At 33.4% G+C, this 16,286-nt stretch overlaps 1 protein-coding gene across 1 annotated transcript in view; it reads left to right on the top strand.

Annotated features, from left to right (window-relative positions):
• The window catches only part of LOC143252561 (corticotropin-releasing factor receptor 2-like), a 95,348-nt gene that overhangs the window by 59,985 nt on the left and 19,077 nt on the right, over positions 1-16,286 (top strand). The window contains exons 4-6 of the mRNA XM_076504896.1: positions 1,474-1,580; positions 12,331-12,460; positions 13,547-13,703. Of these exons, the coding sequence (XP_076361011.1) occupies positions 1,474-1,580; positions 12,331-12,460; positions 13,547-13,703 (394 nt within the window). The remainder of the gene's footprint in view (positions 1-1,473; positions 1,581-12,330; positions 12,461-13,546; positions 13,704-16,286) is intronic.

The following is a 16,286-nucleotide window of genomic DNA, read 5'->3' as shown; positions in this document are numbered from 1 at the left end:
TCAGGGATTCGATTCCCTTCAATGGACTCGGCTGATAGCCTCATGTGGCTATAAAAACACACACACATACCTACAGAATATTTAAAAAGAATTATAACGACACCATAAGTACTTAATGGCGAATTGTCCCTTGACAACAACTGAACGAAGATAGTGTAACAATGTTTATTATGTGTATATGTTTTTGTTTGGTACATGATTAGTCAATTTAATCATAGAGTTGATCACAACTTGCAAATTCAATCAAATGTCCACTTAAAAAAACATGACTAGGGTAGAGTGATAATTATAAACATGTTGAAAGTGTACATAACACACTTTTCATCGTATTCCAAACGAGCCATTATATATGATGATGTTTTAATAGAGAGCGCTTCTTCGAGTAACTTGTTAAGAGAGCCTCAAACATATATAGTATCATGATGAAACTATGTAAAATGGACGGCAACTGCCTGTTGTGCAGACACAAGTGTAGAAGACGAAGGTATGTCGCCTTTCGAAACGTCGTCCTCTACACTTGTGTCTCCACAACAGGCAGTTGCCGTCCATTTTACATAGTTTCATCATGAATACTTTGCCAAAACAATCTATCGAATAATATATAGTATCATTTACTGAAAATTCTGACAAAGACACTGGAGTTCTTATTTTGTCAAAGATCACCCATCTAGATATACCAATATTCTGGTCATGCTTACCGGTTATGATGCCGGAAGAAACCATTAAGTTGTCAGTAAATGGCCTCAAAAGGTCGTGGCTCCGGAGAACGCCATTAAAGTTCAGATTTACTATTTTTGTTTTTTCATTGGAAGGTTAAGAACAACAGACACAGTAGGACTGACAGCTTTAGTGAACCCGCAGTTATCTGTTGAAAAATAATAAGAGACATTTTCGGTTTCTACACTATAATAAGGCCTCAATATAAAAGTCAACACGTCATTACCTCTTTTTTTTCAACAGAAACTTTAGGTCCATTGGAGCTCTCAAACCTACACTAGTGTTTTGTGTACACCAGTCTTCACATTTACAGATCAAAGAGTTTCGAGCTTTGTTGTCTCTCTCAATTCACATAGACAGTCGCTACCACTACTTTTTTAAACATGATATTAATTAAGATGTACACATTAAAAATTGGCAATAAAACATCTAAGAAGAAAGAATGTGAAAGGTACACACTTTTATTAACCTTTCTTTGTCTGCTGTATAAGTTGTATTTGTCATGATACTGTTTGGTCAAGATATGAATTTTTCTTTTTTCTACGATTTTATGGCTTTATAAACACAGTGGAATATACACATCTCATGAGACCTCCACAGACTAGTCGACTACGAGGTTTTAGTTTTTTTAGAGAACTTATATCCAAAGATACCAGAGGTAAGAAAAAGACTGGTGTTTAACTTTCAAATTCTTTGCTTCTTAATATTATATAGATAAAAAAAAACATAATGGATGTATTTTCCTTTTTTACACAGAATAAATCGCCTTCAATCCCCCTGGTGGTGAGTTACATTTTACTCATTGGATCCCTCTTCTCTCTTTTTTTCCTGTGCATAACGTTTTTCATCTTTTGTCATTTCAAGTAAGTTTGGCTCTTTCTTTTATATTCCAAGCAACCATGAATTATTTTGGAGTTTTTCTTCGTCCTAAGAATGAATAAACTAATTACCTTTCGTCAATTACTTTTTTCGTTGGTATCTCAAATCTGTATTTTATGCTTAAATAAACCAATACCAAACTTATTTCTAAGAAATAAAAAAGGTTAAAAGCTTAAAGGTTCCGAGATCAGCTAGAGCTCATTAGGGCTAAACAAACATTATAAAATAACTTGCGTGTTTTATCCTTAATGTATTAAGATATTAACATCTTTAAACTTTAGCAAAACTTTATTAATTACTAAATCGCCCCTACTGGATTACATTATCTCTTCTTCTGAATTTTCTTTACTAAAACAACTTCTTTTATTACTTTATTTATATTATAAATAATTCCAGAGCTGTAGTATCATGTGATTAACACTAATCTTTAACAAAATATTTAGAGGTTTCCATTTTTTGTTATTACGTTTAAGAAATCATCGAAAAGTGAAAAAAGCATTTCTGCCATTTTCTAAGTTCTCCTTACATTATTCAGGAAGATCGTTATTAAAATGTACTGGAAGGAGTTGAAATGAAACAATGTAAACTATTAAGAATATAAGAGTAAGAAATCTGAACTCATACATTCGTAAAATAAAGATAGCAGAAGATAGAATATTCTAAATAAGTAAACGGTAAAAAATAAACAACTTTAAAATCAGTAATAATTCGAACAGTTTCACGTTCTGGTATGCAGTTACCTGAAACCACAGCATATAACATTAACATGTGCCTTTGAATCTGAACGAGCGTGTGCTACATCGTTTCTAAACAAGACAATTTAAATATAATGTCAAGAAGTGGAAGTTCAACAGACATGCGTCATCATTATTTCACACATAGGATCGAAATTCGTCTGCCATTTTCACCAAGAGCTCATTTTGCAAATCTCGTTTCCTATTTCATTTTATAAAGAGTCATATCTAGTTGACAACATTAGAAATATTATCGTTTCCCACCAGAAAAATACCTCGTTTATATTCTATGTCTTTGTTATTTTTAACTGTCTCTTCATAAAGCAACTGGCATAAAATGTTAGACTAAGAATATTGTTGTTGATCAAACTGTACCAACTGGCATAAAATATTACACTGAAAATACTATTGTTGATCAAACTGTAACAGCTGACATAAAATGTTACATTGAGAATATCATTGTTGATTAATCTGTAACAGCTGACATAAAATGTTACATCAAGAATATCATTGTTGATCAAACTATAACAACTGACATTAAATCTTACGAAAAGAATTGTGTTTTTGATTAAACTATACGAACTGCCATGAATTATTACATCAAGAATACTGTTTTTGACCAAACTGTACGAACTGCCATAAATTATTACATCAAGAATACTGTTTTTGATTACACTACACCAACTGCCATAAAATGTTACACCAAAAATACTGTTGATTGTGACACTGAGTTTGTCAATGTAATGTAACAATAGATAAGAAGACATATATTTACGTTTTGGATAAGCCACCACTAAAGATCAGTCATTTTAGTTTTATAAATCAAACTGATCTCATTTTAATTCATCTTTTTCGTCATTAAATAAGAGGATCATTTTACACTTATATTATTTTGGAGGCTTACAATTAATAATTTGCTCTTTCTTGAGTAATATTCTAAAAAAATGTGATATTTATAGGATTTATTTTTAATTACAAGATTTTGGGTTTTAAAGGGAAAGTGCAACTCGATTAGGCCTAAACTTGCAGTTTCTTTAATGTGATAGAAATATGAGTGTTTATGTGGTTATTAACGCAACGTACGTTTCTGTCTTCTTACTTGTTTCTTTATATATAACTGTGCGTTCCGTGAATGAAGTGATAATTTCAAATGAGATACTGGAAAAGAAAGTGTTAATTAAACAAATAATTTGCACATCATCTGAATATTTCATTTGTTGCATTTTTTAAGTATAAGGTTACAGAATGAACTATCTCCGCTGAGCTCACCCCGTGGGTATGAATCCCAGAATGTTAACATTATTTGCTTCCTGAATCATCTGAGGTCGTCTGAAGAAATCGTCGCAGTAAAAAACAAATTATGTTATAAGTTTTAAAACCGGCCCGTCATGGCCAGGTCGTTAAGGCACTCGGCTCGTAATCCGAGAGTCGCGGGTTCAAATCCCCTTCACACCAAACATGCTCGCCCTTTTAGCCGTGGGGGCGTTATAATATGACGATCGATCTCACTATTAGTTGGTAAAAGAGTAGCCCAAGAGTTGGCGGTGAGGGTGATGACTAGCTCCTTCCCTCTAGTTTTACCTTGCTAAATTAGGGACGGCTAGCGCAGATAGTTCTCGTATAGCTTTGCGCGAAATTCAATCCAAAGGAGGTTATAAAACAATAATCCTAACATACTAAATCACCTTATTTAAAGGAATTTACACTGTTTTGGATAACCACACTTAGAATTCAATACCTTCTTATCCAGTGTATTTTACGTACGTCAATAACGAGTGACTACGTAAAATCACTGGATGTTAAAATTTTACTCAGAAATTTGCGTTCAATTTTTTTTTATTATGAATCATTTTCTCCAATCTCGTCGTTTACGTATCCAGCGTTTCGAATTGTGGAAGATGATCTGACAGCGGGTGCGATTATTAATGTTTTAAGATCTCCTTCCTTCACGCGAATTTTCTTATATACCACCTTTCTTATGACTTGCTTAGCTGTAATATAAACCATTAATAGTTTCACTTCAGGATTTGTTATGCTGTCTGAAATATAAGTTAAGTTATTTTCAGAAAAATTACTCTGTTAGATGGATTTAACTTAATGTTCGACTTTGTGTAACGACCATTACTATTATTATTTTGCAAGTACTGTTGCCAAACAAAACTAAAATGACACAGACACCAATTAATCTCAATTCGTTTTGTCTGACCTTATATTAAAAAACAAAGTTTATAGTTGCATTTTTTCGTTTCACCAGTTTCGGAAAAAAAATAGATTCTTTGAAAACATTTAATAATATTCTTAAGAAGTCTGTTATTGGAATAACGTTTTACTTAGCAATCGCAACTTTTGTTGAAATTCCATGAAGGCTTTTTTTTTTTTTAAGGGAAATATTTGGCATTTTCAAACTGAAGAGCACTTTATGTGCGGTCCCTAATCATGAAATGTCAATCAAATTGAAGGCAACCGGCATGCAGCACCCCCTACCATAAAGGTTTACGTTATGTGTTTATTTTTTTAACCAATAACGTGACTGGCTCTCGGATATATATATATACACATAGCGCACCACAAGTGAAATTGTTAAAAATGTTTAGCAATATTGGGGAACAAACTTTAGACTTTTCGGTCTGAAGCCCATTCGAAAAAAGAAAGAACTACTTTTAGGCCACATCTTGTCTGATGAGGATGATAATTCAATGAGGTTTACACGTGAAGGAAAATTTAGTATTTTTAGGGAAAAAAAAAAGGTGGTACGTAACATTATTCCAGAAACAAAAGGAAATTTTTAACTTATGAACGATACAACTTACCTTGACTTTACAAGTACTATAATTTGTAAACTTTTAATTTAGAGATAGTAGGTTACACCATATATATTCTTAAAATCGAAATCGATATTTCTAAATTTCTTAGTCCTAACTGTATCGTAGATGCTAGACTACGAGTCATTCAGGCAAATAGAATTTAAAAATTCAGACAAACCAGATGCTAACCCGTATTTTTCCTGTTTAAATTGTGTTTTATTAATAATCTAAACATAGTATTCTCTTAATATTGAATAATAACACTTCTCATTTAGACTTAAAAGTATGGTTCTCATTTATTTAAATCGACACAAATTAATACGAAGTGTTTGTTTGTTTTGTACTTCGCACAAAGCTACACGAGTGCTATCTGTGCTAGCCGTCCCTAATTTAGCAGTGTAAGACTAGAGGGAAGGCAGTTAGTCATCACCACCCACCGCAAACTCTTGGGCTACTCTTTTACCAACGAATAGTGGGATTGACCGTAACATTATAACGCCCCCACGGCTGAAAGGGGCGGGCATGTTTGGCGCAACTGGGATGCGAGCCCGCGACCCTCAAATTACCAATCTGACGCCTTAACACGCTTGGCCATGCCGGGCTCACCCACCAGTAGCACAGTAGTATGTCTGCAGACGTACACCAGTAGAAACCGGGTTTTAATACCTGTAATCGGCAAAGCACAGATAGCACGTTGTGTAGTTTTGTGCTTAATTCCAAACAGTTATTCAATCTATCAAGTTTGTTAACAATATTTAATCAGGAAAACAATGAGAGAATAAGAAAATAAAGAGGCGAACGTTTCAAAACTGATTTTTAAAAGTAAAGTCAAATCATAACAGAAATTTAAAAACAATAGCAATAGTTTCATATTAATTAAAATTATGGGTCAACTTTACTGGTAGAAGTTCTAAGTGATATTTTGGAAGAGAACAGTGTTGTCAATTAAATGAAACTGTGTTCAGAGTTCAGAGATATTCCTTAAAGTAACACTCCTGTCGATTAAATAAAACAGTATTCAGAGATATGAAAAAAACGGCCCTTTCTATTAAATAAAACAGTGTAAAAAGATATTTATTAAAGGAACGGTCCTTCTATTAAATAAAACAGTATTCAGATATATTCATTAAAGGAATTGTCCTGTCTGTTAAATAAAACAGTATTCAGTGATATTTTTAAACATAACAGTCCTATCTCAAAATTAACTAAAACAGATACCAGTAGCAAAGTGAATAATGACAGAACAAAACAATCTCCAAATTATGAGTATCAAGGAAGGTGTGATATTTTTAAACAAAGAAGTTTATTTTCAAGTTAGTTTTGCAAGTTACCAAAATATAGTTAACATCTAGTTTGTACTATTTGTTCCATGTTGTGATATACACACATTTAAACGTGTACAATATCCACCAATTCTATATTCTTCTCACAGTTACTGCGAGCTAATATGTAATGCGCAAACACGTGACCAGTCGTGCAAGCTTTTTATCATGCAAGACATTAAATCTCTTGTGAGACGTTGGTGAGAACAAAGTACTTGTAAAACACTGCACGTCTAGTGGCTCACATGGCGATTAAAAGTAATCCATCAGGATACGAGAATTGTCTAAAATACGTTTTAACATTTAACTCCTTCCCCAAGCACTTTGTAGATTCTATCATCAATAAAACCGTTCAAAAACTACATCTATCCAAGTTACCGAATTATGACGTTCCAAAGCTATTATAATTGATTTCTCTGTTGTATACCGACTCACACTCAAGACTCTACAAAAAGAAATTGAATGCCATAATCAACAAGGTCTGTCTACAGGTTCAGTACACCTTCGAGGTCTGTTTAGACCTCTACTTACAATTCAGATTTTTCCCAGTTTAAAGATAGAATGCAGTTTTCTTAACTGTCACGTGTCGTTTGTGCATTATGTTGCCCGTCTCCTTTTCTGTCAGTTTGGCTTGGTTTGGTTTGAATTTTGCGCAAAACTGCACCAGGACTATTTGCGATAGCCGTCCTTAATTTAGCAGTGTAAGAATAGAGGGTAAGCAGTTAGTCATCAGCACCCACCGCAAACTGTTGGAATACTCTTTTACCAACGAATAGTGGCATTGACCGTCATTTTATAACGCCCCCACGCCTTGAAGGGCGAGCATGTTTGGTGTGACGGGGATTTGAACCCACGTCCCTCGGATTACAAGTCGGACACCTTTTCCACTTGGCCATGTCGCCCCCCCTTTCTGTCAGAAGACAGGAAAATTGTTTTCAGGGACATCTCAAATATTGTTCGGCTGATGGTCATATGGTCCCTCATTCCATGTGGCCAAAGTGATTCGATAAAGTCAAAAGGCGAGACAATGTTATAAATGAAGGATACTGTTTTAAGTATTCAAAAGAAACCGAAATTAAACAATCAGCCTAGCGATATTTATTGGTTACTCGCAATTTAGGCGATTGAAGTGTGTTAAAGCTTCTGTTCTCAATTGTTTGATTTCGAAACTGTCTTTATGTACCTTGTGGGAAATGACTGGAGAATTAAGTGAACTCTCAATTATCGTGTGCCTGTTAATACTTTAAGTGTTCGTTCCTCGAATATTTGAACTTATTATTAGAAATAAGAGACCTTATAACACAGAAACATTGTTTTTATTTAATACACTCAACGTTTTGCTCTACATCTTTCTCAGGAGCGTTCACAAAAAACACAACCCGAAACTGACAGTACAAAGCTTCAAGGTATAAATAATAACTTCTATTCGAATCTATAACGAGCTTTTATACAGCGTGAATTTGACATGCTAAATATCAAAGTACTATTGAAATAATAAACTGTCATCTGCAGTAAACAAAATTCAAATTCAAAGTTATAGAGTGAAATGGCGAAAATAATGTAAAATAAATAAAATTATAAGCGTCATCTTCTGCCCCTATTCGTCTGTCGTCGTAGTTATTTGGTAACAAGAACTTCTGTGATTTGTTTGTCACTGTTCTTAATGGTTTTGGCGAGGACATCTACAGAGAATTGTGGTTTGAAGTCAGATGTTTCTCACCCATGACTGGTTAAAAATGGATTCCAACAGTGCTTTATTTTTATGTGGTTCTTAATGAAAAGAATCAATATGTTCTGTCTTTCCCAAGTCGACGCCATATACACCAGGACCATCTCTCTCACGGAAATAAAAGTAAATCTCAAGAAAATCAAGCACAAAGCACCAGGTGAAGATGGTATAAAGAGCACCATCCTCAAGAACATCTCAGACTAAAAAACCTAGCTACCATATACAAGCTTTCAGTACTCTTTGGTTACTATCCTGGCATCTGGAAAATCGCAATCATTAAGGTAATCCCAAAGGTAAGCAACGACCCAACCAACCCTGCCAATCAGAGACCCATCAGGCTGATCAGCAAACACTCTATGGAAATTAATGGAAAAATTATGAAACAAAGGCTCAATTGCGTTTTCGAATCAAACAAAATACTCAATAACAACCAAATTTCAGGCAGGATAAACAGACGAACCAATAATCACCTGGTAAGACTAACCAAATTCGTGTATAGAGATTTTAATAAAAAACAAACCACCAGAGCCACTTTCTTAAATGTACAAAAGGCCTTTAATTCAATCTAGCATGAAGGACTCAAACGTAAAAATAGACAACACAAGTCTACCTACACCATTAGTCCTTTGGATATCCAGTATCCTCACCACTCGTACTGCTAAAGTTAAACAACGAAATATCACAGATTTAACACTAGCAGTAAGGTTCTCACAGTACTCAGCCCAGCCCTATACAACATATTTATTAATGACATACCTTTCTCTCCCTTATCCTACTCCTTTGTGTCTCAGTATGTAGATGTCATCATAATTTAGAGCACATCTAGCAACACAAATACAGCAACTGGCCGTGTCCAAACCTCACTTAACACAGTCTCCAAGTGGTGTAACAAATGGCTGATTGCCTTCAACCCGTCCAAAACTCAAGCCATACCATTCCGCAAAAGCATAAACAAAGCCAAGAAGAAATTCAGAAATCTCAAGATAACTCTACACAACACACCCATCAAGTTCACTAGCACAGTCGAGTTTTTAAGTTTAACCGTCACATCCAATCTATCATGATACAAGCATTTCAACATCATTATATACGCCAACACACGAGTCAACTATCTGAAACGAATTGCTGGTACCAACAAAGGCTGCTCTGTTAGATCAATAATCGCAATATACAAAGCTTACATCAGATCTCTCTTAGAATGTGGTAATATGGTAATTAGATCCCTCTCAGAATATGGTAACCTTGCCACATGCAACATGACCAATAACCTATACACACCTCTACAGAACCTGTAGAACAGAACCATAAAAATAGCATACAGACTTCCGAACTATTTAACTCCAATTTATTTATCCACTACCACAAATATCGCCCTTAAAAATGCGTCTTACTAAACAAGCCACGAGGTACTTCAAACGTTAATAAACAAGAAATACACAAACAACAGAATTCGCTTCTACTCCCTGTTCATGGGCCAAATATGTATTCCCTTTTAACACAATCAACAATATCACATCCTCTACATCTTGGTTCAGTTTAGTACCCCCCATCCTTGTGTGCGTCAGGTTCTTTCGATTTTTACTTTGAACATGCGATTCCAAATGCACTTCATTGATTCGAATGTAATTTATTATTTAAACCATTTGTAGTTTTACACTGTCAAGTTTCGGTTTGTTTTTTTAGTGGACGCTCCTGAGAAGCTATAAAGCGAAACGTAAAGTATTTAGTTAACTAAAAACATTTTGGTGTTATATGGTCTTTTATTTCTAGTAATAATATGTATTCAATACATTAGTATGCACTAAAGAAATTAAATGAAGATTTTCAACTTGAGTCCAGGCATCATGCTTCCGCCAAGGAACTCGGTAATTAGAAGTATCTAGGTACTAAACAATATCCCTAAACGCTGTGGACGTAAGAAGCTGTGACGTCAATGTTATAGCCTTCGATTGTGTTGTTTTGACTTAAAGAATGGTAATAAAAGTTTTATCTCACGTGACTATCTTAGGAAAATCTATAGAGGTGTTCCACAAGTATTACGATGTGGGTCATCCGTATACCCATGGATATTAAGATATCTTGAATAAATACTTCCCACTTGTCATTTCGTTGGCTGAACCTGGCTTGGTGCTTAGCGGTCGGTAGATCCGAGGATTCATGGTTCGAATTCCTCACTTTATGGACGTGGGTCCGCTAAGCAATCACTAGTCAATGCTAGATGCCACTCATCTATCATATAAGACTAGTTCTAAAGTTGAAAGTAGATACTATTGTGTGTATATATATTCCTCACAGTTTATCAACTCAAAATTAAGGACAGTTATGTGCATAGAGCCCTTTGTGTAACCTTGCGCGAAAATTCCGAAATTAATTAACAAACACCCATCACATTTTTTTTTTGTAATAAAACTAATGCGTTTTTCCAGCAGGATGATACCACAAAGCGCGTGCGACTAATGCGTGCTATCAGAATAGTAATACTAAAGCCTTCAAACGGCCTACCGAGAGTCCAGACCTGAATCTAAATAAAGCATCCTTGAAGATTCCTGAGCAGTAAATTCTCAGTGAAACCTGATACATGTCTCGCTAAGTACCTGTTAATATTAGCTTCAAAGCACATCTCGTAGAACAGCATACTTATTCAGATCAGTAGTTTGTATTACGTTGTATTAAAGCAGTAACCGCTAGAAACTTCCTCCCTTCCTATATGACTTCGTGTTTTAATTTCTTAGACAGGACCACGTGTACATTGGCCATACGTTTTCTTAGAGCAAATCAACTTCGTGTCTTATTCTCTCTTGTACTTTTAATTATTGATCATCAGAAAGTAGTGTCACTGCAGACGGTTCAGTGGTTTACAAAATTTAAAATAAAATGTTTTCCATGACATTAAATATAATCGTATAAAGTAGTTGTGAAGAGATAAGAGTGGTCGATAAGACTGGTAATTACTGGAAGTTCGTAAAAAAAAACAACTGTAATATCAAACACTCACTCTTCTGAAAAAGTTTTACGCTTGATATCGAAATAGCTCAAAACAAAGCGAAAAAAAAAACACCCGTGAAAATTGTCTTTACACATTAATTTAATCTAAACCTTAAAGAGTTTGAGTCTTATATATAGGACTAACGTTTTTCGATTAATGCAACTGGTGTGATTTTACATTAGCACAAAGTAAGTTTTAACGAGTGATAATATCCATAATTCTCTATCACGTTTCTCAGAAGTGGGATAATCTTATATCAAATATTATTCTCAAACGAATGTTTTTACCACTAAAAGTCTTCTTTGCAGACAATTAAACCGCTGAATTGCAATTCGGAATAGTGAAGCAGCAGTAAGTCCGTGGATCATACCATTAGAAACCAGGTTCCGATACCTGTCGTAGGCAGAACACAGATAGCCTTTTGTGTAGATTTGTGCTTAATAACAAACAGCACTATCTACACACAGTTACAACTAACACTATCTAGTCACTTCTGGCAACATATGTTTGTCTGATCGTATGTTAATCAGTTCTCCCTGCTTTTCAAGAACATTCTATCTTTATAAATTCAAAAAATAAAGTAAGACATGGAAGAAACCGAAACCAAAACAAAATGTGAATGTATAATACTTTTGTGAGACCTTAGTAGTTTTATAGTAAAGTTATTAAAAATATCGGATATTTTCAAATATAACAATTATATTAACTTTTTTTTATTGTGAAGATGAAGTTGCTTTTAATCACTGGAGTCGTTTGGAAATAAGCCTACCCGTTACTGAAAATTCGTTTCTTTTAGTAAGGACAAAATCGCTAGATGTCACTTTAAAATTTTGATTATTTATTTAAATTAAATGTTCCCTTCTGCACTAAAATTTATGTTCCTTCTGTTACGCATATTTTTGAAAGCAATATTGGTCTAGTTAAGAATATGACTTAATTATAACTAAGACAAAAGATATAGTAGATTCTTGAAACTGCAAATGATTCATACACTACTACGAGTATAACTGAAGATTATTTTGTGCTATTCGACATCATTTTTATTGTGTATTTAAAACAAACAACAATGAGAAATACTACCGCTATAATTTTATATAGATTTATTGCTCTGATATCCCTCAAACAGTATTACCAGTGGATTTGATTTTTTTTATTACAGACGTTTGCAGTGTTCCCGTCTGCGAGTCCACCAAAATCTGGTCGTTGCATTGGTTATTCATTCCGTTATGTTGGTTGTTATTTCGCTTCCAGTTGTCGGTGGAGATATTGTTCCCTCATACCGAGAAGTAGTAAGTTAAAATTGTCGTTGTTTTCCTTATACGAACAAGAATAGAAAATCAACTTGTGAAAAATCTTTCATTAGCTTATCCGTCAGTAAATATTTTGTCATTAAACCAGTTACACACCTCAGTGGTATATAAACCTGGTTGTACGAACCATACGCTCCTGTCGCTGAACTTGTAACACACGTTATGTGTGTACAGATTTGACTGTATCAACCATGACCTTTCTTCTATCACTACACCTGTTATACACTGTATCTGTGTAAAGATTTAGATGTTTCAACTATCCATTTCTGTCATTAAACCTGCAATACATTTTACCTATATACATATCTGGTTATATCAAACATGCAGTCCTGTCGCTAAATCTATAATACAGTTGTATGTTACATAGCTTATCTGTTTATAGAGATGACTGTGTCAAACAATATTGTTCTTATATATTTTACATAGCTTATTTATTTTTAGAGATTGCTGTGTTAAATAATTCTCTTAATATACATGCTACATAATTTATCTGTTTATAGATTGAGTGTATCAACCATTTATATCGTTAAACATGTTGCATGGCTTTACTGTTTATGTAACTGTATCACGTACTTCTGATAACAAACATGTTACACATATTGTTTACTTACATATCTGTCTGTATTACATACTTGTGTGATTCAGCCATTCAACAACTTATGTGTTCACATTCTATAATTATAAAGTATTTTGTTTTTAAAAATGATTAGTTTAAAACTGTATATTGTTCATTCTCCTGACGCTAAACTTTTACACATTTGTTTACAATCTATTAATACTGTGTAAATAATTTATCGTATTACAACTGTCTATGTCTGAAGCCTTACACATTTTTCTTTTCTACGGTTATGGCTGTGACGCTCCGTTCTGTTAGAGAAAATCTATACTTTCTTATACACGAACATAACTGTGCCACTTCGTTCTATCATTGAAAATCTGTTCTCCTTATATACAGACATGGCTGTGCCACTTCGTTCTATCATTGAAAATCTGTTTTCCCTTATATACAGTCATGGCTGTGTCATTCCCTTTTGTTATTAAAAATGTATCCTTTCTTATATACAGACATGGCTGTGCCGCTCTGTTCTGTCACTGAAAATGTATGCTGCTCTAGCGTGTATAAACTGGATGTTTAACGAGGGTCTACTTCTTCACAGCCGGACGGCTATCTGTGTTTTCCAGCAAGATGCTCCATTTAAACTGTACTACTTCATAGGTTGGGGTATGTGCTAAAAATAATACTAAATAGAATAGTTTGTAATTATTAATAATGCCCTGCTCTCTCAGTTTCTGTATTTCCCTATGCAACTTTTTTTGTTGTTTACAGGTAGTAATATTACTTACGCTCAACTGTAATTAGAAATTTATTTACTATATTACATACTATCTTGCACAAGTAAAGAGATCAAAACTTCTGACATATTTGCCTCGGTATTATTTTTCTGAGCCAATAAAATAACATTGACATCAAACAAAGACCAAGTGTATAAATTCTTGTTTTATATTGAGTATTTGGGTTTAGTGCTCTAGCTATTGTTAAAAATGTGCCCTATATATTTATGGAAAAATAGGAAAACATGAAAGAAGCCATATTTATAAATAATAATAAATTTTTCAGGAAGTTGGTGTTTTGTAAAATTTTAGTAATAGAGAAAAGGTCATTAACCTGATCCAACCATTACATTCATCTTGAAACTGTTCGTGCTGCTAACGGACAAGTGATCTTTCGCTTCTGAACCCTGAGAAAAAGTCTTACGACATCAGTGGATCAAATAATTATTTAAGCTAAACAACAAGAAACTTGAAAGCTCTTTTAGTCTGACCTTTACATATAGATCAGTTGAAGGCTTCTCAACCAATAACATGACAAGGACACGTGTGAGATGTATCATGATACATCTTTTGTGTTTACATTGGGTTGACTGCTGTGTACTATATAATTCTTGTTGCAGTGTAACCGCAAACTCATCATTCTCACAAGAAAACTGTTTAGAAACGAATGTCCATTAGAGCTTACAGCAATTTTGAAAGTCCCTGGATAAATCGTGTAGTTTACCTTTGCTGTAATATTACTTACAGAAAGTGAAACACTGTAATTCCACTGTGCTCGTACTATTAACCCTTACTTAGTATATTCGTTTGCTTTTTTTTTCTTCTGTTATTGTTTGTTTTTTTGTTTAGTTAGTTCTTTTAAATACAGCGTTTACTAAAACTTATTTTATAACTAAAATGTGTAACGAAACAATTGATAATTTAGATTAGCTATGCCTTTAACTTGAACTGGGTTTGCATTTCATATGATTTTAAGCCTTGTTAAATTTTTGTGTTAACTATATCTTACGAATATTATATTAATTCATGAACATTTTTTCCCAAATATATTTTTACGTTTTTGACGATCTTTAGTGCAAGCATTGTTTATTAAGTAACTAATGTAATAATCACTACTTTTATGTGCATAAAAATAGTTTCTTATGACACTCTAACGAGTTTCTGTTATTCTTTACATACCAACCCTAAAACGTTTTCCAACTTTCAGATGTTCGCTGATTTCCTGTCTTACATCCTTCCATACTAAACGATTGTTAATAACAAGCAAAAATATTCATTTGTTTTTAAAATTTAAACTAATTACATCATTCATGAAGTTCAAAATATATTAAGTTATTTCACAAACTCAAGGATTACTGACATTACTAAGAATGACGTCTCAGTTCTCGTTTGTCTCGTTGTTGTATATTATAATATAGATACTTGACAGCCAGAGACTATATATTATAATATGGATAAGTGACAGATAGATAGAGAATGTATATTATAATATGGACAACTGACAGCCAGAGAATGTATATTATAATATGGATAAGTGACAGATAGATAGAGAGTGTATATTATAATATGGATAAGTGACAGTTAGAGAGCGTATATTATAATATAGATAACTGATAGCCACAGACGAAATAATATGGATAAGTAACACATAGATAGAGAATGTATATTATAACATTGATAAGTGACAGTTATAGAGTGTATATTATAAAATGGATAAGTGACAGTTATAGAGTGTATATTATAAAATGGATAACTGACACTTAGAGAGGGTAAATTATAACATGAATAAGTGACAGTTAGATAGTGTATATTATAATATGGATAACTGACAGCCACAGAATGTATATTATAATATGTATAACTGACAGCCAGAGAATGTATATTATAATATGAATAACTGATAACCAGAGAGTGTATATTATAACATGAATAACTGACAGCCATAGAATATATATTATAATATGGATAACTGACAGACATAGAATGTATATTATAATATGGATAACTGACAGCCAGAGAATGTATATTATAATATGGATAACTGACAGCCAGAGAATGTATATTATAATATGTATAACTGAGAGCCAGAGAATGTATATTATAATATGAATAACTGATAGCCAGAGAGTGTATATTATAACATGAATACCTGACAGCCAGAGAATGTATATTATAATATGGACAACTGACAGCCAGAGAATGTATATTATAATATGCATAACTGACAGACAGAGAATGTATATTATAATATGGATAACTGACAGCCAGAGAATGTATATTATAATATGTATAACTGAGAGCCAGAGAATGTATATTACAACATGAATAACTGACAGCCAGAGAATGTATATTATAAGATGGATAACTGACAGACAGAGAATATATATTATAATATGGATAACTGACAGCCAGAGAATATATATTATAATATGGACAACTGACAGCCAGAGAATGTATATTATAATATGGATAA

The sequence above is a fragment of the Tachypleus tridentatus genome, chromosome 6, assembly GCF_004210375.1.
Source record: "Tachypleus tridentatus isolate NWPU-2018 chromosome 6, ASM421037v1, whole genome shotgun sequence".
NCBI lineage: Eukaryota > Metazoa > Arthropoda > Merostomata > Xiphosura > Limulidae > Tachypleus > Tachypleus tridentatus.
The sequence above is the reverse complement of the archived record's forward strand: the minus strand, read 5'-3'. Positions and strand labels throughout refer to the sequence as shown.